Below are 23,071 nucleotides of genomic sequence, written 5' to 3'. Positions count from 1 at the left end.
TTAGTAGTGGAGCCAACGACGGAGTCTGCCTCCCGCTGAAGAATTTCTGTCAGCCGGAACGAAAGGAGAAGTGAGATCTGGGATTCTGGCAAGTCCAGATTTGGTTATCCAGAAAGCCTCTCGTACAAACGCCCCCCCTCTGCCTGTGTGTGTGTGGGGGGGGGGGGGGGGGTCCTGGCCACAGCTGCTTCCTGTTAAATTACACAGCTGCCATCTGGAGGAGGCTGGGCAGCTCCGCCCTTTTTAGATGATCAAGTTAAACGTCTGGATGGAAAAGTTCTCTCCATCTATTAATTTCCTTCTTTTTTTGTTGTCAATCATTTACTCTAGTTTGTATTTTTGATTGACAGGTCTGACAGAACTGCTTCTCAAATGGCCTGTTAAATTATTTTGGAAAGTTTGAGTTTAACCTGAATAATATTTTTATAATTGAGGTTCGGATCAACCGTCTGCTTTTAACATTTGCTTCCACAGTTTCAATGTAAAGTGAGATGCATTTAAAAACATGTTATAACCAATAAAATCCAAACTCTGGTCTGTGTGTATTTATAAAATATCCTTTATTGACATTTTGCAAGCGTAAAGCTCCTCTCAAACGAGGCATCTTCATTATTGAGTCACACCGTCAGCCGCCTGCAATAAAACAAATAAACTAAAGTATCCATGAAAATGTTTCCTTCAGTTAAAACCACCTCCAGCAGCAGTCACAGACCCCCCCCCACCACCACCACACGTTAGGAAGAGCTGAACAGAGAAGGATGTACTACTCGGCACCACAAACATCTATCACTGTAATAAATACAAAACATACAGGCGTGCTATTTTTCTATAAATAATATGAACGTTCATCCAGACAGGTTAAAGATTAAAGCAAACATCTTGTCAGAAGCAGTGGCATTTTGTCAAAACTGGTAGATTTTATTCCAACAGAAATAATTCATTAAGATTCTTTTCAGCACAAAAATGTTCCTTTCAGATGTTCACAAAAGAAGTGAACTTGTTTTAAATCTACAAAGAAATAAAAACAGAAAAAAGGGAAAATATAAATGTATACATTTGTATCGTTGTATGATTTATACGCTTTGAACAATGCTTTATTGTTTGTCTGCTCTAAAGAGGCAGGGATGCCAAATTTCACAATGAACAGTTAGATACATGACAGTAAATGTTTAATTTTGCTGTATTTATTTATCTGTGTCAGCAAACATGCACACATTGTATAAAAACACGAATGGCTATTAAGACAGTAATTTACAATATGTACGTTTTTATTGCAGACACACATGTACCAAGTCTGTTTTGTCTTCAAAAACAAGTCTGTGTGTGCATGTGTGTGTTTGTGAATGCATGCGTGTGGATATGTGTGTGTGTTTGTGAATGCATGCGTGTGCATATGTGCATGTGTGTGCGTACGGGCTGCAGGGCTCAGTAGCGGTGCTCCCCTCGGGTTATATGAGAGGAGAACTCATAGCGATCTTGACTCCTGTGACCGCAGAGATTGCATTCCAAGGGGTCTCTGAAGCCGTGGCAGCCCATGTGAATGGTGTACATGACGTGGTCCAGGAAGAGCACGCGGCAGTGTTCGCAACGGTAAGCCCTCACCTGCTCCCCATCCGATGTCACTACCTTAAAGCCCTCAGAGGCCATCTCCATGTTGGCTCGGAGGGCGTCGTACTGCCTCTGCTGCTCCTCCTTCACCAGAGGTAGCACCCCGTTCCTCACCCCGGAGGTGATGTGGTTGGTCAGATAGATGAGCCCGCTGGCTGCTCCGGCTGGGCGGTCTTCATTGTTGCTCTCGGTGTCTGTGGAGTCCTGACCGCTGTGACTGGGCGAGCCATCCTTCTCGCTCGAGGCAGACTTGGAGTTGGAGAGCAGCAGCAGGTTCTCAGCAGCGCTGTCCTTGGCAGACAAGGCTGTCCCCGTGTGGCTCTCTGATGCTGGCTTGTGGAGGCCATACAAAGATGACAGACCCACATCTGAGGAGGCTGGGGAGGTCTGGACCAGAGGCCGGAGGGACTCAGCCCCCAAGTAGCTGATGGCGCTGTTGATTGCCTGGTCAATGACATGCGGCTGGATCAGCTCCCCTGCTGCTCCGTCGTAAGACAGATCGGAGAGACGTTTGTCGCCTGATGGACCAAAGAGGGACAGAAGATCTATGTGAAGGTAAAACATCACCAACAGGCTTTTACATACATCCTGACTCATTGTTTTCAGCTTTTGCTCACGGCCTCCTATGGATTTTTCTAAACTCGCATAACTTTCCCCTTCCTTCTCGATTCCCCAAACTATCATACAAGAGTAAAACGGGTGTACAGAATAAAACAGCAAATGTCAGAGAAAAGTCTTACTCAAATCAGAAGTGCAGGCTAGAGCGTGCACGGTGCACAACCGGCACAAATGTCCAGAGTGGAAGTAAAAAAACTGCACCTTAATCTAAGCAGCTTTTCTAAATGCAACAGTAGCAGGTATTTTTCATCAAAGCAGCAGCATTTTATTCACATAAAGGAAGCAGATTTCAGCCCTTACCCACAAACTTCTGGGGCATAGTGCTCTTACGCTTAGCTACATTATTAGCTAATCTGTCTAGCACCAAGGCTCTGTCAGATCCCGTCTGGCTTAAGTCTTCCCTCTGCTCATTCTGGTTGCTTTCTTCCTTTACTACTGGAAAGCAAGACAGAGAAGTAGATTTTAGAATCAAAGTAATTTGAATTGTTCCTGTTTGAAATGATGAGTTAGAGCCTGATGACACATGCCAGATGGTATGACTATCTACACGTATAATGAACAAACTGTTCTGTGTGTGCTCCTAAATGTGCTTTCCGGCCATTTAAGATGTTTTTTCAACTGTACTTGAAACTTCTACGGTTACTCCACTGGGAGGTGGTTTTGAATACCTACCAGACTTCAGTGTGAGTAACATTAAAATAAGAGCATGCATTGTCAGCAAGTTTAGCAACCTGACTGCATGAGACTCTGCCATTTGGTGCAAAAAAGTGCTGCAATCAGGGTACAATAGAACATCAGGAACTTTGGAAGCTTACACCCCGTTAATGGACCAACCTGTGTAGATGCTGTTCTGCAGTCCCATGCATTGCAGGTAGTTGTGACATCTTTCTTTGTGCTCCTCAAGAGAACTGCGTTGCTTATAACTCCGCCCACAATAGCCACATTTGTGGGGTTTTCCAACTGCCGAAAAAACAAGATCGATGCAAACCAAGATTACGCTCACTACAAGCACAAGTTGATGCTGAATCAAAATCAGATGGATTTCTCCAGGGGGGATCAAAAACAGTTTCTGTTAATAAAATGTTCTGAACAATATCAAGGTTCCAGCTCAGGGCGTTTTCACAGAAACGCCACCCTAAGGCTGCTGGGAAATTTCTTAACTCTTTCCTCACTTCCATAAAGGGACAGTTTTCAGCAGCCTGCGAGTTTTCATTTGTCATAGAAAGGAAGTACCGACGTTAAAAAAAACTCACTGAAAAAGTCTAAAGGTTTCCCAGCATGCACTATTTCTGATACAACAGAACAAACTGTCGACGAAGATCAAATGCTGCTGGATCCTTTGTCTTTTCACAGCCAAAAATTCCTTTTCTGATGTCAGAGAGAAGGAATACATACGTTCAGGTATTCTAGATTTTTAGATGAAATACTTTATGGAGTCAGATTGACTGGAAGAAATAGTAGAGATTAGATTATATTGTATTAGATTAGATTAGATAGAGACATTAATACAAATAAAATGAATTTTTTATCGTTAACATAGAAATGCCATGTGTCGGATCACATGTGGAAATGTGTTACAAGTAGTGAGTTCTTTGTAACGATCCTCTTTTTTAAAATCTTTTTTGTAATAACAAACTTGTTTCTTTTTAAAATCCAATGAAACAACACCATTGTTAGTAACTAATCTGAATGAACTCTGTCATCGCACTCTAGATTAGGTGTTTTAGGGTCGTTTTAAAGTTCTTATCTTAATTCAAAACAACCATTTATCCACATGTATTCTTCATAAAGGGTTAATCAAATAATTCCTTCATTTATTTGTTAATCCATCTAAACCAAGTAAACTGCTTACATACATTTCTTTAACTCGTGCAAAAATATTCAAAGCCAAAATGTGACACCATATCTAGATGTTGTCAACTTCCCCTTACGAAGCCCTGAGGTCTGGCTGCGCGCGCTGCAGAAGTTGCCATGCTTTTTGCAAATGTTTCCACTCTGCCTTCCTGGAACCAACATGAACGCTGAGGTTTTGGGTGCGGGCTCACCCGAGTGGGTACGAAGATGGCCGGTGAGGGCGTCCCTCCTGCGACAGGCGTAGCTGCACAGATGACACTTGAAGGGCTTCTCTCCTGAGTGCAGTTTGATGTGACGCAGCAGGTTGCCCTTCTGGGTGAAAGACGCCCCGCACTGGCTGCACTGGAATGGACGTTCTCCTGAGGACAACATGTGACAAAAAGCAGATGCACACTGAAGCAAAATGCCAGTACAACAAAACAAAAACGGACCTCCTTCTAAGGGTTTATGGAGTGAATCTGGATTTTTAGCGGTTTTGATTCTGCTTATGACCAATCCAAAGACAACAAGACAAGCGGAAAAGCCTTCATCTTTTTCCTATGGATACAAAGTGGAAACGCCGTAGAAATGTGGGGTCACTGCTCTACAAGGCTGCCGAGTGCCAGAACAAGCTGGATGATGGAGCATCTGTAGGGCGGGGAGAGCAGAGAGAGATCCAGCAGCCGATGGGGGGGGGTGTTGGCTGCAGAGTGACACTCCATCTCTCCATGCTCCCCCTGCCCCATCTACTCCTGCCGCTCTCATCGAACAAGAGCCTTTCAGACTCAGCCTGCCAGCTCCGTAATGCACCATTGCCTGGGTCAATTTGATCTGAAAATCTCATTTTTTCCTCTTCTTCGTCTCTAAAATAAGATCGCCACATCACAATGCAAATTCAGCCTCATTTGAATAAAGTGAAGAAACACTTTGTGTTGAGAGCCAGTCTTCCTGATCAGCGCCTCTGGAATAAACCAATATCCATCTGAGTGTTGTGGCATTCTGTGAGAACGTTTTAATATGTTTTTTTTTCTAAGCCCCCCCACCCCCCCCCCTGCACCAGTGAAGCAGCAAAAATATATAAAAAGGGAAATTCATTAAAAATGCATTTCAGGAGCAGAGATTCACCTCAGAATATTTTCTATTTAAATTGAAGGCACTTCATTATTTCGTTTATAATACTTTCTTTTGCATTTACATTAATCGACTGTTCCTTTCTTCTTTTTTGAGTTTCATTAGCTTTCTAAAGCCTGATAGTTAAGAGTCTTTTTCACAAATGTTCCCCACCACTGACTTGGCTTTGTTACAAAACGGTATCAATTCTAAGTTTTGAAAACTTTTAATAAGGAAATAATAGTCAATTTGTGGAGATTAAACTGCAGAAGGAATCCTGTTCCTCTACATCAGGCATGTTTTAGGACAAAGTTTGTCGCACATCTTCCAGTCAGTGACAGTTTTTTTCAGAAATGTTTAAGTGAAAAATCATGAATGCTAATGCTTGAAGTCTATTTCATGCACGGCAGGAACATCTACACACAGAGAAGACACAAGCATGCTACAGAAAGCAAACAGCAGACTGCAAACTTGAAAAGTTTGTTTCACCAGGGCTTTTGGGAGACGGCCAGACTGCACAGACACACAACTTCACTCAGACTTTTATATTGTGAGTCCAAATACATGCTTTAAACATGAGAATACACTACAGCAGACACTCATCTATCCCTGTCAGACTAGCAGTGTGCAGAGTAAGGGCATGAAGCATTGCAGGCGGCTTACCAGTGTGGCTTCGCTTGTGCACCATCAACACATTGGGGCCAATGCAAACTATCCCACAGATATCACACTTGAGCTTCCCGTTGGGCAGCCGGATACCGCCAGCCGAGGAGAAGGCCTTGGCTTCAGGGCTCGGCTGTGAGCCGTTCACCTTGGCCCCCGAGGAATCGACCACACGCAAGTCTTCCACGCACTCCTCCTCCTCCTCGCCATTCATGTCACAGGCCAGCCCATTCTCCTCATCACTGCGAGCCTCAACTTTAATGTTACAGGCTGGAAAAGAGGGAGGGCAAGGGGGTGGGGGCCATGGTTTAGAATAGTTTTGTCATCATGTCCAAGATGGGTATTTTCTCAATTGATCAGCCTGATGTTCTGTAAGAAGCATTGACGCCTTTCTGTCTCAATACTCGTCTAAAGGTGTTCCTAAAATAATTGACATTTTGTCTTTGTCTTTGTGAAAACAATATTTTATATTGTTTAACAGCATTACACTTTCTCCATTCATGTATTTAACTCATGTTTTGTAGTTTGGATGAATCACCTCTTGAATGTAAATGGCTAAACAATAAACTATGTTTACTTAAAGAACATTAAAAACGGACATTTGGCCTGATTTTCTGTCGTTATCTTATGCTGTGTAGTGTGGACAGACATCCTGCTGTGTGTCTTGTGAAAGCCTCATGTAACTGGTTCTGCGTGAAAACTTCAGAAACGTCCCTCTTATCTCTGGAAATTTAGTAAATTTCAAATAATAAACTTCAACAAAGGTAGAGTGAAAGAACCAGAACCACATGAGCCTCATCTCCACTGCGTCTCTGTACCAAAGCCTTTGGTTGCTGAAGGATTAGCAGGTGAATTGCATGCAAGCTGTTTGAGGATGTCAGTGATAAGATGAGGAAATATGGCGATCATCTCACACCATCACACTTATGTGAAACAAATGACAGCTAGATAAACAGGAAACAGAGACACAGGAAGCCGTGTGAAACTAGGGACCGGCACAGTCTAGAGGAGAGCAAGAGGGTGCCATGAGCAAAGACAAGCAGGAACTCTTTTTTAAATCTTCAGCTAATGTTTTTCACATAAACATTCCCAGCATTTTAAGATGAGAAATAAAAATCTGCATTTGTTGCAGAAAACCTAATTTTTCAAGCAAATTATCAAGCAAAACCAAAAGAACTACTCTAACTGATATGTTCCAGCAGAAAATATTCTAGAGACCTTCTTTGCTCCTGAATTTCCCACTGGTCCAAGTTTAGAAATATTTTAAGAGAACTGACAGATGGCTTAAGTCTCGTAACAACCAACCTGTGGTTTGCATGTCTCAGTGGCAGCCTGATTTCCCCATGTATACCTCTGTTTGTACAAGTGAAGAGGAAGAAGTGGAGATCATGAAAAATAGGAATCATGGAAAAGGGGAAGCTTTAGAAAGAGGGCCTGTCTAACTGAAATACCAAGAATTATGGAGAAGTGACAGAAAGGGAAGCATGGGAAAGGAATTGTCGAACAGTATGTAACTGAATTTTCAGTCAGTAGGAAATAGAAATAGAAAAACTGTTAATGAAAAGTTAAAGATGAGAATTGTTTCAGAAACGCGTGTCAATTAAATCTGCTTGTTTCTCCATCTTCCCTCCTTTTGCGATAGATCTAAGTTTAACTTTTTCTGAGGGCATTGGGGACTGTAAAAACACAGAAAAAAAGGTTTTCCTCTCTGAAAAACGCTAAAGAGGTCAACCCATGACCTATAACTGATGGGGGGCTGAATTAAGACAATAAGAAGCAATGTTAAATATTTCAACAAAGCTGCAGCAAAGTCATAAAATCAGTCACACCTACAAATGTTAAACTGTTAAACAGCAAATTAGTGATTTTCATATGATGCCCTTCAGGGACGGTGATGTGTAAATATTCTATATCGATAAAGATATATTAAAATATATTGAGTCTTCTGCAACTATGTCACGAATGGAAACAAGTCAGTCAGCATTATTCAACTTTAGATTACATGTCAAATGTTATCTCTTCAATATTGCTTGTATTTTGAATGTTGGTTCTAAAAAAAAATACCGGGAAGCCCATGCAGAAATATTCATCTCAATGCCCTAATCTCAAGATCACAACATCTCAAGATAGTCAGACTTGATATCTTCTGAGTTTGGTTTCTAACTCGCGTGTCCGCATTCTGATGTGCCGATCTGCCTTTAAAGGTAGACCATTCTCTTGATCTTTTCTGACAAATAACAGTTTAAGACGGACGTCATTAGCATCAGTTTGTCTTTCCAGCAAATTAGGATTAGATAAAACTCTAATTAGCCTTTAGTACTCAGTAGTCAATGGCCTTTTTATTTCATTGCTTATTTTTCTTGTATGTAATTTGTTACTGACTGCGTTTTGTAATTGTATGATGTTTTTAATTTTATTCTTAATTTTGCCTAATTCTAAACTTTCTCCTGTCTTCCTTTTTTGTTAAGCACTTTGGTACCCTGAAGTTGCTGCAAAGTGCAATAGAAATAAAGCTTCATTCATTCAGACATGATCATTTCTTCTACCTGGAAATAATTTATTTCTGCAGCTGAACTGCTCTGATCTTAATCATTGATTAGATTAGTCAGTCTGAAAGTCTTCTACGGTCTTTGCAAAGTTTACAGAGGTTCATCTGTTTTAAAATGAATTTCATGTTACCTATGGATTATCTTCAAAGTACTTGTAGGTAGTAGAGACTTGAGAAAGGTCGGATGAACGCTGTTTGTCTGCACACTAAAATCCCAACTGGAGCGACATTTTGCTTTGTTTAAATGGTTTAAGGAACAGAAGGGGCAAAAACAAAGCTGTCTGTTGTCATTTAATGCGCTAGTGTGGCTTTCTGCAGGGTGAGTAGACAGAAGGGAACCACAAATGTTGGCTGAATGCAGCTCTCATGGATATGGGGAAGTTGAGACTGAATTGGGAGAGGGAAGAAGGCTTTTACTTTATGTCATGTTTGTCACAATCACACATCCTGATTTGTCGTTTTGGGAAGCAAATGTCAGATCAAAGTTTGGACAAACAGAGCAGGTCTCAATAAAACACTTCCAAACATCGGATCTCCTCCTCAGGTGGTTCACAGTGAGGTAACAACGCAATTCTGGAGAATTTTCAAAAGGGCACAGAAAGATTGACTTTGATTAAACGGACGTATAGTAGAATGAGTGAGCGACAGAAAAAGTGTGTGAAAGCAGGGAGCCCACTGAAAGCTTCTGTTAGCGTCTGCTCTGGCTGCCTGAAAACAACGTGCAAAGGCCGTGGAACCACATGTGTCAAGCCAGTTCAACATGATTTGCAGGAACGCTAAAAACAGAATGCCTTTCCTCTCACACAGGAAAAAAAAACGTGCAAGCGTGTTTTTGGGAACTAGACTTTTCAGTCTCCCTTTCAGTCTCATGTCTCTGAAACAGCAAAGGCTGCAGAGAAAAAGAGAAATCATCTGAGTTAGAAATTTTACAGGCCTTTGACTTTGACACCTCTCCACATTTAAACAACTAAATTCAAACTTTAACACATGCAAAAAGGTTTTTTACAATTGACAAAGCCTGCTGTGGTATGAATGCGTTACGAGTAGACGACCCTATAATGTGAAGCCTTGCAACAGGAAACGACCTGGTTTTTGAGGTTCAGAGTGAGTTTTCAATATTTTGAGTTCCTGTGTCCCACATATAGTCCCCCTGTTATTTGGCCTTTTCACTGCCTGAACTGAGCAGCGCGCGATCCTGGGTGATAATAATAACTTTTTGGGGCTTTTATCTGAGAGGCAGCGAGGCATAGATGTACCAGATACTTGCACTTCCCTTCTTGCTCTCTGTCCCTTTTCAGAAACACACACATGCATGTTGAGGGGATGAACAGGAACTCACACCGAGCCCCAGCTGTGCGCTCTGATGAAAAGCTGAATGATTATTTCATCTGCTTTTTGACTATTCCACCTCTATTCAGATGTGGGCATCAGAAAAAACGTTACAAGCGTTCCCAAACAAGATGGAAGGCATTTTTCTGGTGTCATGGCGGTGAAGGTAGAGAATGATTCACAGCTTCTATGAACGGCAGACGTGAAGCTAGAGAGGCTTTGTGAGTAAGCATGTGCAGCAGGTGTGTGACCTATGCAGCGATGCGCTGATCTGCCTTCTTCCTGAACTCTTTATCTCCAGAAGTGTTGAAACTGTCTCATGGCAAGTTCTTCTTAGGAAACTCTTACACATCCTATTTCAGTTTCCTTTCACATCTTATTTCTGACTGAGTGCCTCTAATCTTTGTTGCTATCTGGATAAGTAGAACAGCTATAGGCTGGTCTGAAAGACTCCACTGCCTTTTTTGTAGTGGTGGTTGCAATCTTTTCACATTTTAACCTGAAGATTGTGCTTACTGCTCTACATTTAACGTCCTAAAACTTGGGAGATAAAATCAGCTTTTTTGCCTTAGTGGCCAAAATGTACCAATCTTACAAAAAACACCCGTAGGAGACGCGAGATGACGTGACTCAAATATGAATCCCCTTTGGTCGCTTCATGCTCAGCCTCACCATCACATTCCCTGGCTTGATGTTGACAAATTCAAATCAAGGCCACATTAGCTATTCCTTAAGATTTGTTTCAGTAATGACATGCCATGGATCAAAGAGGCTTTTTTTTGTGCCTTACTGCCAATGACCTAAATGTGTCTCTTTGCAACATTAACCACATTTTTTTTTACTTAAATGAGCCAAATATCCCACAGGATGTCCTCAGGATTGCCCTTGAAAAGCCTTTTCTATATTGATGAAAGCTTTGCTATTGATCCTGACTTTACCAAACTGGTTTGATTTTATGTGGATGTTTGAGGAAGCACTACATCACTGCTAGGATACAAGCTCCAGTAATTCTTTTTGAAATGTATTTATATTTTCACTTTACTCCTTAAAAAAATGCATCGATTCTAAATGAGGCTGTGTGCGTGTTTAGTGAAGCCATACCTTTGTCCCCCCGGTTGTTCTGCTGGTGGGCAGAGCTAGCTGACAGGTCCTCAGGGACAGCCATGGGCTCTTCTGTCTCTTCAGATGCTTCGTTGGCTGGGGGGCTGTCCCTGCCTGAAGATACATGCAAAACAAACAGCCATCACCATGCATCCTCCTGACACGTCTTTTTCAAAGAGAGCAAAATTACCTGAGCATGCTGCAAGTGAGTGTTTGTGAGCCTATTGTGTCTACTTGGTGCTCTCTACAACTCCATCAGGTAGAATGTGGCTTTTACCTGGCATCTGGGCAATCTCCTGGGCCTCCTCTGTCTCCATACGGTGTAAGTACTCTAAGGGGAGAGAGGTGGAGATGTAAATGTGTGTACGTTTCATCAAATGTAGGCAGAGGAAACAGCATTATAAAAGGCTGGAGTGGAGTAACGGCTGTACATCTCAGTGTGACTCCGTCACCTCTATGAGATCAGTCTTGTCACAAACGCAGCCACATCCATGTCCCCCATATTACATTACAAAGAATTACAGACATTTTCATTACGACTGTGACAGAGAAACTGAGCTCGGACAGGCCCCGGTTCCTGCTGCTAGAGTGGCTTTGCTGGGAACAGCCTTTCACACCGCATTTGTTATTTATTGTTAATTTACTGCCACGTAATCATCCCAAAATGCAAACTGACTGCCGCAAAATTAAGCAGAAAATTAACTGGCCTTGGGGTCAGCAGGGATGCGAGTGTTTGCCGTTCCCAGCTGATTGACGCTCGTGTTCTCTCTAATTTACTGAGCACGCATCACTGAGCCCGCGGCCTGAGCGCAGACGTCAGCGAGCTGCCGTCAGAGGAAACGGCTGGGAGGGAAAACTGTTCAAGGACGAGAATCTTACTGGACAAAGAGGCCAGATATTGGAAAACAAATGCGGCATTAAGGTAAAAGAAAAAGAAAAGAGGCCAAAGGACAAAGAAGCTCTTCTTATTCATCCATTTTATGGATGGGGTGGTGCGGTCCAAAGCAATCCTCTGGCCAGAGTTGCACATCTGAGGAGTCACCAATGCTCTTGGCCCCATTAATAATGGATTGCCCTCAAGCCTGCAGCAGATGGGCCTCAGCCCCGGCTCCTCAACTTCAAGAAGCCCATCGTGGGGCTGCTGCCCAGTCCAAGAAGCCACACAGGGAGAAGTGAAGCTCCTGAAAATAGCGAAACAAGCCTGAGGGAGAAGGGGAACCTAGGCCTTCCTGTTTTACAGACAGATGGCTCCACGCATTTGGAACAAATAGTGGGAAGCAACAAGGCGGTTCTGTCGCAACACAGTTTTCTGCAGGAGCCTGCAGACGCCCAGGATGCAAGTGTGAAGGCAGAAAGAGGGGGGCCAAAGGTCACTGGTGCGTATGATCAGTTAAGGCAGACTGCTCCTCTGCTGAGCTCCTTCTCAGCATCTGGAGTTAGGAGGTCAGGGAGGAGGGAGGTGTTTTCTCTATTTTCTGCTCAAGTTTTGCGAGGGGAAACACGGATGCGTCGGCTTGATAAAAATAAAACAGGGTTCCAACACTCTGCCACAACCCACGGCATGTATGTAGAATATTCAGGAAGTGGCTCTCATGTTCAGCACAGTGTCACTATTTTCATGCTGTTCACACTTTTCTGTTTTTTCACTTTTCTCATCTGCATAAAACGTTCTTTCCAAAAGTATTCTTCCAAAATCAATGAAATGTTTTCTGTTTTAAGGATAAAAAGTGATTTCAAAAATGTAAAAAGTAACATGGTATGAAGCCTGCTATAATGAAAACCTTTTTCTCAGGATCTCAATTCCACCTGGACTGTTCCTAGTGTGAGGTTTGGTTGAAGAGGGGGGGCTGTTTTCAGTTTGACCTCATGAAAAATGGTCAAAGGTTCAAACTCTCCCTATCCCACAGCAAAACTTTTAGATCTTTTGGATGCCAACGGGATGTTTGGAGCAGATAAATGAATACTTTAGGAAGAAATTCTATATGTTTTTAATCACTGAAGTCCCACAATTTAGATAAAACTTTCTTTTTTTTAAATTTAAATTAAATTGGGACGATTGAAGTCATCCCGTTCCTTTTTTAAATATGTGTGCTGGAGGAGGAGGAGGAGGAGGAGGTGGAATCTTTCAGTCACTGAGGAAGAAAACCTCTGACAGTAGGCGGTGGGGGGTGTGGAACAGTTTTGGTCAGAGTCAAGTGTTGAGATGCAGGAAGAGGGCTTGTGGGCTGACAGTGTTCTCCATCTTCCTCCTGCTGTGGGGTGGAGGGGTGGAGGCGTCTGCAGGGCTCCACCAAGGAGCAGGGTGGAGAAAACCGTTAACAGATACTGAGGACCGCGCCAGAAGAAGAGGATCAGGGGGGAAGCTCAAACGTGGGTTTTAACGGGATTTTATTCCCTTAATTAAAAAAAGAATTATCTGGAAAACGTTGACACTTAACATATATATATATATATATATATATATATATATATTGATTTCAATAAGTCAAAACTATTTCCCTGAATAACAGTTTGATTGTTCAGACTCTGCAGAAAGTTTCAGAGAAGTTTGGAGACAAAAGAAGGAAAAAATCTGAACTAATAGTTTCCCTCCTGCTGGGAGGAAGAACTCACGAACTTTTGCGCGCTTCACGGACTGCGAAGCAATGCGGCGCACGCACGGTCAGCGCTTTCGTGAAGAGATCCTCATCAGTAATTCATGAAATCCATGTGCAGATAGTGTTAACAGATGAGGGGAGACTTAAGGTGAGGAGAAGTTTCCTTCATTTGCATCTGACACACTTCACTACTCAGACAGCACAATCATTTTAATAACTGTCTGAGCCCTCCACCCCCATCATGCACGCTCACGAACGCACGCACACTCTTATTTCTACTGTCAAGACGGGTGATGTATGTGGAGACAGACAGCTTTGCATCAGTTTCGGTAACTTTTTCTTCCACTTCAGCTCCGGAAAGGTCCTTTCTGCGCAGGAACCGCTTCTCTTCCAGCAGTAATACGGACGCGTATTTTCAACTTTTAAAACAAAGATTTATGTAAAAGTATTTGATTTTGTAAAATTCATTTAATGAAGGACAGAAAAAAGTGATAAATGTTCTCACACTAGCCTGCTCTTCTAAAATGAAGACGCAGCGTCGCCGCTAAAAACTCACCGACTTCAATGTAACCAAAATAATTTAAATCAATAAAAACTTCAATTCCAGCAAGAAAAGGTGGAGCAGATAATTCCACAAATGTCAATGGATTTCCACAGAAAGAAAGCGTATTAATAAAAGTTTTGATCTTAAAACATTTGTTTCAGTTTGTCTGCGGATCGACGGTCAGCACCAACTTCCCACGAAAATGTAAAACCCTTTTTTTATTTCTATTTCAGTCGTTTATAAGATATTTTATTTTGACAAATTCAAACGGACTGCATCAAAATATCTGCGTAATTAACTCTAAAAGTATTTTTTTAAACCTTTTTAGCGTTTTGGGATTCCGCCTTTTGCTGAAAATGATTTCCTGAGTCGGAAAAGTTGAATATTTTCAGTTCACCGCAAATATGTCCATCTTTAATTTAAATGTTGATTTTGTGTTTTAGATTTTTCATTTATTTTGTCAACTTTGACGTGCGTCTGTGGGATAAAGTTTTCCGAGCGCGCGCATCTGTCGCAACAGGTGCAGCCGGAAGATTGAACCCGTCAAGACGTAAAAATGACCTTTTCGTTCAATTATCATTTGGATTCTGGACGTCGAACTATTTTTTTTTCAAATTCATCTGATTTCTAATCAGCAGGATTTACCCACGCGACTCCTAATGAAAAGGATCCCCATTTCCCCAATTTCCTTTAGATGTTTGGCTGACATAAAAGGTAGAAAATAGGAGTGGATTCGTTCGTTTCTAACTGGATGAATTGAGTGTCTTAACGCGTAAACCTGCGTTAAACCCCGGAATGACGCGGAGCAAGCGGGATGCTGCTGCGCACCTGCTCCGAGGCTGGAGGGGAAAGTCCTTTCCAGGAAAGTCCGCATTTTTCCTACAGATCTGAAGAGCTGCTGTCTGACGTTTGACCTTTAGCCTCGGACCTTAGACGAACCTGGAAGGCGCGGCAGACGTCACTTTACCTGCTATTCCTTGAGTTTGCAGTATGAAGTTCTTCCAACTGTCCCCGGCTCCATGTGCAGAAGGTCGCAGCGCGGCGGCCCCATGGAGCTGCGCCCTGAGTCCCTCCCCTCTCCACTGCACTTCCTCGTTCCAGCCCAGCATGACTATGCCTCTGAGCTTGGCTGAGGCATTTTGCTTGCTTTTATCCCCAGTCTGCAGCGGGGAGTCGAGCCACTCAACCCTTGGCACTTGCTTTGTGCCGTGCCAATAAAAGCTGACACCCAGTAGACCATTACTGGCAACCATGCATGAGATGGGATGTGGCGAGGAGTGGCCCATTCATTTCTTATTTATTTCATTCACACCAAGGAGACTCATTTACGGGGAGGGGAGGGGGGGTGCTACCTATGGCCTGCATCTCCTCTGTCTTACCTATGGACGGCTCCTCTTCTGTCACTTGTTCTGGTGCTGAAAGTGTTTTCCTGTCTAATAGACTTCTGTCTAGTTTGGGTGTATTGCTAACATGTGATTTTCACAGGAATCCTGACCCAGACCTGCAGAAGACCAAAATTATGCATTCGTTTACAGAGCTGTGGTTTCCCTTCTGGTTCCAGCCATGCCACTGGATCAACTCCCACCATAGTTTCACAGGTTGAATTTGCTGTCATTTCTACCCTGAAAAACCCAGTTGTTCTCAAAACCTGATGGATTTGATACCAAACTGAACCGGTCCCACAAATACAGAATCATCAGCTCTCATGCTTCTCTGATGCAGGAGACACGAGTGAAGCTTTAGTTGTTGTTGTTTTTTTCCAGCAATAGCATTTATTACATGTGCAGATTGAAAAGGAGTTTTGATAAAGTAATGACATCTGAACGTCCTGGTTTCACTTTAATAAAAAACATTTCAACCTAAAACTTCTGGAGTTAATTTTCCCTTTTACCAGACATGAGGGTGTGAAGGCTGATTTTCCCAGAATCCCGCTGCCGTGTGGCCCCAAAGAGGGCTCTTATCTCTGGAGAAGCTGTGTGCTGGATTGCTGAGTCACCTTTGGTGGGACTCTGCTCTTATCTCCAAAGAAGCACAACATTCAGACAGTTGGTTGCAAAAGGAGGAACTCTGGGCTGGAGCGCCGTGGCCTGCCATGTCCTCACCAGCATGGATTACACCAACATTTGCAGACTTCCTCAAAAGCTGAGGGTCGCCCTGCTTTGCCCGTGGGGGTCAAACTTCACAGAATGTGACAGTGTGGAAAAGCTGCTGGGCGTCTGAGGAGGGATTGGGACTGATATGACTCAGCAGAAAACTGTCCCACTCAGTGACACAGCAGCTTCCACCAAAGCTAAGACCTGCTTCATGCTAAGCTCACCTGCAAACACATCATTTTAAAAGCAAGATTTGAAACGATGGTAAAACTTCACGCTTTGTTCCCTCAAGCGAATCCACAGCCTGCAGACGCCATGTTGCTATAATTAATACCATTACCTCGCATGTCTCAAAACATCATTAAACAGTGTAGCCAGTTGACTTGTGAACAATGGAGCCGGGAGGCTTCTTATTTCATGGATCTTTAGGCAGTATTCACAGTTTCCCATTCAGAAGCATGAGGAGTATGTAGGCCTTAATTAGTTTCAGCGACTTAATAAGTCAAAGACACTCACTGCTGATAATCACATTAAGCAGTTCAATTTATCTATAAAGTCAATTGAAAACTGAAAATCTCCCTTTCTTCAGGAATGCATTACACTGTGAGGATGTCGGAGTAAATTAAATTCCCCTCTGCACACTAAAGCATCAATTTTCTTATGGTAATTATCTCCTGGAATAGACGTGTCACTGGAAGGACTCAGGCATGCTTGACATTTAGCCTTTTTATAGAGAGGCAATGAGTAAAAATTAAGATGAGAAATAAGGAAATTAATCTCCAGGCCAGGCTGCAGGCATTGAGTGATCCTGGATGATAATGCTGAAATCAATCATGATGTTTGTGAGCCTGTTTTGTAAAGAGACTAGTGATGGAAGTCAGACTACTAGAAAAACTGAAGATGAGGAGGAGGAGGAGGAAGAGCTTGTGAGTGACAGCAGAAGCTCAGCTTTAGCAGCTTTTTTACTTGAAAGCAACAGAGGGTCTGAACGGATTTCAACTGATAATGTTGGTAGCCTCTTTAAGAAATATAATAAATGATCAGTAGAGGTGCTGCTGCAGTTTTTACAGCAACCATAACAAACAATAATCAGAAGAACAATGTCTGTTCCTGATCCAATCTAAAAATTATTACAAAGAAATGTAAAAAAAGCAGGAAGTAATTCATTGGTTCATCAACAAAAAGACAAACAGAAAAGTGCCTTTCTTGACATTTATGTGTGATATTGGGTTCATGAACTGGCAGTTAGAATCTGCAGTTTGCTGATATGCAGCCAAAAGGAAGAGTTGGTTCTCCAGATAAACAGGATTCTTGGTGGTGAAAAGGAAAGGATCAATCTTACAACTTAACAGGCTTTTTGTGAGATTTTTAAAGCCACATAGTTTTTTTCAGTAGCAGTAAAGTCCTGAATGAGGAGCTGTTATGTTGTTTCCAGAAGGTTTTCTGTTGTTGTCATCTTGGGTCAATTCTCTACTGAACCCACTGACAGTGTGGTTCTGGAAATTTTAAAGAGGAATTTCATCTTTGTGGACTTTCTCTGTTGATCCTCTGAGTTTCAATAAGCGATGGTCCCGTTTTATTGAGGTGAAAATCCTTTTCCTCCCACAAAGCTTCATGTCTTTCTTTAACCTGTTGGTCGGCTCCACAAATGTCCGTCATTAGTCTGTTGGTCTTCCATGCTTCTTCCTGTTTGTTAAGCTCTTTTCCACTTCAGTTTTAATCTTTTCATTTATCAGTGCTCCATTAATGACGACATTTTAAGTTAACAGAATCCGTCCAATGAGCTCCACCTAATCAGTAAGACTAATATGCTTAGCTTCTTGCTTGCAGAAGTGAGAAAAAACAGCATCTGAGTATTGGAAAAGCTTCCTAACCAGAGCCGTTAATTCTCCCTAATGGCCTAAAGAAAAGCTTGTTTTCAGATTTAACATGTGAGAAAACTATACTGTGTGAAAATATTTTTTTTTTTTTAGCTTTAATAAAACAAATACAAATTCAATGTTGAATGTTTTTAACCCTTGTGTTATCCTGGGCACTTTACCATTGGGAGGTGGGTCATCTAGACCCACTAGACAGTGCTCTGAACCTTTTTTCTTCAATGATTTGTGATCTTCCCTGGTGTCCATGGATTACATGAAATCTTTCCACCTTTATCCACCTTTGTCATGGTAGGGAGAACACCTCAATGGAAGGGGGGGGGGGGGGTCATCTGGACCCCATAGGATAGCACAAGGGTAAGCTAAAGTTTTAGGAAGAGCAATGTTTCTATCAATTTTCCTTGAGCTAAAGCTGGATTCAGGGGCTGAAGTCAGAGAGAAGCTGGTCCAAAGACTTAGATGGGATTTTCATCAGCATGTCCAGACATATCTTTGCCTTCCAATGAAAAACAGCAAAGAATTGTGGGATTAGTTAAGCTTCCAGGGCTTCCATAAGCCTTCCTTAACGTTAAAAAAGGCACTTCTATCAATTTCAAGGTTCCTTCTAATTTGAAGTAGATTAGCACAAAACCAGTCCTCAGTGAACATGTGACGCATGTTCTTGAAGGCGCTTTTAGCATATGCTGAGTTTCTCCTTCTTTTTTTACCGTTTACCAGCGCTTCTACCTACAGTTGGCAGAGTCTTATCTCACTCACTCACTTTTCTTTCACAGCTCTATTCCGATAAATGAAGGACTTTGTGTCATAAAATTCCAGCCAGACAATTATTCATTTTTTGAATGGTTGGCACTTCTGTGAATTAAAAAGGATGCTTCCAAAAGTAAATCAGAGTCCCTGATTGGTCAAAGTTTGACCTGGTTTACCTTTCAACATGCATTCAATGACGTCAATGATGTCATAGAAACTTGAGTAGCTACGCGTGAACGTGAGAGTTTTGAACGCAGAAGTGGTCGTTTGAATGCCTGGCAGATGCCCGTGTCATCGTACCTGAAGGAAGGTCCTGCCTTTCCATGAAGACTATAATTGACAACGAAGGTACGAGAGATGCTCAACGACTGAACACAACCAAGAAACTCTAACAGGAATTTCTGTTTTTCTCAAGCATGACACAAATGTTCTTGATATAGGATCCCCTCAAAGGTCTTACCTGCATTTTTGTCATTGTACATGATATTGTAGATTCACATGTTTTGCGGTTCTGCCAGCCTTCCGTAAGTGACAGAAGGGAGGCAAATGTAGACCTCGTGTTTCTTTTTGTGTCTTCCATGTTCATCTCAACAGTTTGCTTTGATTGGCCTGCTTTACATTTTTATATTACTGAAAGGGATGGAGACATCCTAAAAGCTATGTAGATTAGAGTTAATGGTGAGGTTTGTCATTTGTTCTGGTGATGTTTTATTGAAGTTGACACATGGCATCTGGACTTCTTTCTCAAAACGTTAAATGGCTTCATCAGTTGGGGGGGTCCTGGGTTCAAATCCCACTTATATTCTCCAGTGGAAGGTTGTTTAAATCTGACAGCTCTGTTGCTTTTCTTCATTCTGAGCCTGGAACCTTTAAAAGCCGTGAAGTAAACATGAAACCAATATTGAATTTAGAAGATAATATACTGATAATCTTGTTTGTAAAGAAGATTTTTTATATATATTTGGGAAATGGCAGTGGACTTATGTGGAAGGAACTATCATAAAGTGGATGATAAAATAATGAGTATTTCAGCTTAAGATGTTCCGATTAACTGATATTTCTGTGAAGGAAGTTGTGTAATAAAAATGGAATTATTAAAGTGAATTTTTTTTAATGACTTCTCTTTAGGTCTGGGTTAAATATGCCGTCATTAAAAACATCAGATGTCTTGGCTTGAGCTGCTTAAAGCCAAACTACAATCATCTTGGTGTTGAGCTTCAAATCCTTGTGAGGCCCAACTCTAAACAAACTATAGATGAAGAGAAACAGGAAAACCAGCTCATCCCTATTTCCGGTGTAAGCGCGACGCTGCACAAACCACAGAAGCAGAGATATTGCTGCCAAGCACTTCATAATTAAAACGCCATGTGTACACAAACTGCACTCCAGTTCATTCTGACTCAAGTGGCATGAATACTTAACTGTACATTTATACTTTTTATGCTGGTTATAATGTTGGAAAAGAAAACCCATTATTTCTCATTTCAAGGTTTATTCTTCTTCTCGCCCTTCATGATGGACACAATGTGAAGGTTTGAAATCACACAAAGACACACACAGCTAAGACAGCAAATGTTTAAGAGGACGATGCAGAACTTCACCACCCTGAGTTAGAAAACCGCTCATGTATATCAGGGAAATTATGATAATGGGGCATCTCATTATTCTCCAACTCGCTCTGAATCAGTCACTGACATCACATCATTACAGACGTGCTCATATAAACAGATTGAATGGCATAAATAGGAAGCCGACACCTCTAAAACTTTCCCATCTGCACAGTTTGATGCCTCTCTGTCTTTGCATGTCAGACAGGAAGCTCAGGGCTCCTGGAGCGATTGCCAGGGGTCACTGTTGATCACCAAGTGAGACGAAGGCACTGCTCGACTTACAACCCCTGGTTTCAAAGACGTCTGTAAAAAGAGCCAATCACAAATACTTTTTCAGAACAATAAATGGCAGGTTATTTGAAATAGATAAAACTTGAATGACTAATCCCTAAATTCACAGCAAATAAAACAACATAATTGGCTTAAATATCTAAAAATGAGGATGAGCACTTCATCTGAGATGATCAACAACATCAGGGATGTCTGACTGTTGGACCAGACAGTTAATCTATCCAAGTGCTTGTCTTTTTTTCTGTTTTGAGGAAAAAATATAGGAGGCCAGCCTAATCAGCAGAGGAAACAGATCTGGGGGGGTGTCATTCACCAGGAAAATGGATCTGGGTTGTGAAAAACCACCGTTACCACGAGCTGCTCTGGATTCAGCCATCTGGAGATGCCTGCTCCAAAAGTCGGTAAAGTTCGCTAAACTGGGGGCCAACTAGGAAACAGGTTTACGCCTCCCTAACAGACAGGCAACACTCCCAGAAAGAAGCATTGTTTGAACTTTTGCTTCCAACATATTCAAGGTTTTCGCTTAAATAAAAGCTTTGTGACTCATTGTGATTACATTAGGTAAATAACATTTTCAGTCAGTTTTTCACCCTACATTTTTTCTTATTTTTTAATATAATTTCCAAATTTAGGCGTGTTTTTACGAGTTGACCTCAACTTAAATTTTACCAACTCATGGTAAATAAATGTTTCGCTTCCTTCTCAGTTCTGACAGTTTCATGCTCATAAATGTTCCTGCTAACTGTACGAGTGATTAAAAGTGGAATAGCCTGGAATCGACTCATGCATGCTGTACACAGACTTAGGTCAGTCAGTAGATGCCAGGCAGCACACAGAGTTAGTCACTGCTGCTCTTCTACATCTATAGTTCTCCAGCAGTATGAAGAACCTTTTAGGTTTTTTCAAGTGCAACCAGCTCCACCCAAACCCTACATCACTAAGTGCAAAGCGTGGAAGGAGTAGAATGACAAAAGACCAGAACTGAAGTCTACTGCTTCTGCGATGGATCACAGTTCTCCATCCTGATCTTTGATGGACAGGTGAAGACACATGAGATTATGGTCATGACCCAATTTGAAACTGGAAGTCCATCATTCTCTGATACATCTTTGACAATGAGCCTTATTTCTGTCTGAGAAGGATATTTAAAGATTGTTTTTGTTGATTTTAGAAATGTACAATGCCACTTTGATTAAACATATGAATAATAATTACTTGTTTTTTGCTCATTTGAGAGTAAGTGCAGTAAATTTCACAGAATTTAGCTTTGACAAGCCACCGAGTAACTAAATGACTAAATGTCACCTCCTGGTGGTTATTAAACCACTACACAACTGTGCAGCACAACAACTGAAATAATTGAAATTCATCAGGAACTCTTAATGATCTAAAGGCCTCTCTGTGTGCTTATGTGAAAATGAGGTCAACAAAAAAACTTCCCAAACGTTAAATGTGCTTTTTCATTCAGATGCAGGTCCAGAGTCCTCTGTTCTGTTTGACCAGGCAAGAAGTTACAAGAAGTTTTATGCCTTCAACCCCCGACGGGCCAATCCAACCCCTGCTCACAGTCTTAAAAGTACAAAGTTAACAGAGATTTTGGAAAAGATTTGGACCAATAGTTTGAACAGGAGGACCAATGTGTATCTCTGGGAAATGTTCCTGCCCATGCAGCGTGGGCTTTTCTGCTACAAATGAAGATTTATGACACCAATTAACGCTCAGTTACTGGCCTTCAGGAACTCAAAGGGGAAATTTAAATTCCAAATGAAACAAAAGATCAGATCATCAGCTGAACTCTCAGAAATGACATAAATCTAAAAAAACAGGTGAAAGAGGGGAAGTAAAGTAAATCAATTTTTTTAGCTGCTTTAAATGGTTGTCAAATAAGCAGAACATGGTCAATGATATTTACTTAACCCTTTTCTACCTTGATTAAAGCCAAAAGCACTTTACATGGGGGGGGGGGGGGGGGTTCTGCCATGGTAGTAAACCCTACAGGTAACTTCCTTATGCACCCTGTAATACAAGCATGATTGTAAATCAGGCACCTCAAGAGGAAGTTACTGACTCCAAAATGTTTCTTTTTTGTAATTTGATGTAGTTTTCTATTTTTGACAAATTATTGACTAACAAGCCGAATTTCAGGACTTGCGGCAGAATGCTATACAATTTTTTTTTATACTGTATTTATCCCACGAAGGAAAATTCATCTCCACATTTGACCCAACCCCTGGGGGAGCAGTGAGCTGCAGACGAGCTGTGCCAGTGTTAGGGGTCTTGTCCAGGGACCCCCACTGGGTGATGTTAATTGCTTGCCATATGATACGGTAATTTCCCCCAGTACCATTGTTCACTCCTCTCTGGGAATCAAACTCTGGTTTCCTGCATTGCAGCCTGTCACCTTACCAACCGAGCTACCCAACCGCAAATAAATGTACTTAACACTACAAGATGACAATTTTCTGATCAATGCAGCACAAAACCAAACATTTGCTTTGATTG

At 41.8% G+C, this 23,071-nt stretch overlaps 1 protein-coding gene and 1 long non-coding RNA gene across 10 annotated transcripts; one reads left to right on the top strand and one right to left on the bottom strand.

The window, feature by feature from the left end:
• Positions 1-541: 541 nt before the first annotated feature.
• Positions 542-15,335, bottom strand: ikzf1 (IKAROS family zinc finger 1). 9 transcript variants are annotated; one of them, XR_002288871.2, is made up of 9 exons: positions 14,919-15,335; positions 11,088-11,141; positions 10,811-10,924; positions 5,833-6,102; positions 4,272-4,439; positions 3,061-3,186; positions 2,527-2,661; positions 1,362-2,126; positions 542-1,329 (listed from the first exon to the last, which is right to left on the bottom strand). XR_002288871.2 is itself a non-coding variant. In XM_004084802.4 (8 exons), the coding sequence occupies exons 1-8, from the start codon at positions 15,235-15,237 to the stop codon at positions 1,426-1,428; spliced, it is 1,887 nt and encodes a 628-aa protein (XP_004084850.2). In that variant the 5' UTR covers positions 15,238-15,335; the 3' UTR covers positions 542-1,425. The 9 variants fall into 9 exon arrangements, 8 of the variants coding, with proteins under 8 accessions (XP_004084850.2, XP_011491438.2, XP_011491439.2 ...); XM_004084802.4 differs by having other exon boundaries at positions 542-2,126; XM_011493136.3 differs by having other exon boundaries at positions 542-2,126; positions 2,527-2,658.
• LOC110013725 lies at positions 15,291-15,809 on the top strand. The gene is made up of 2 exons (XR_002288872.1): positions 15,291-15,363; positions 15,437-15,809. It is a non-coding gene; the product is annotated as an uncharacterized LOC110013725 (long non-coding RNA).
• The last annotated feature ends 7,262 nt before the right edge of the window (positions 15,810-23,071 follow it).

Source organism: Oryzias latipes, chromosome 15 (assembly GCF_002234675.1).
Source record: "Oryzias latipes chromosome 15, ASM223467v1".
Lineage (NCBI taxonomy): Eukaryota > Metazoa > Chordata > Actinopteri > Beloniformes > Adrianichthyidae > Oryzias > Oryzias latipes.
This window is presented reverse-complemented; position numbering and strand designations above follow the sequence as displayed.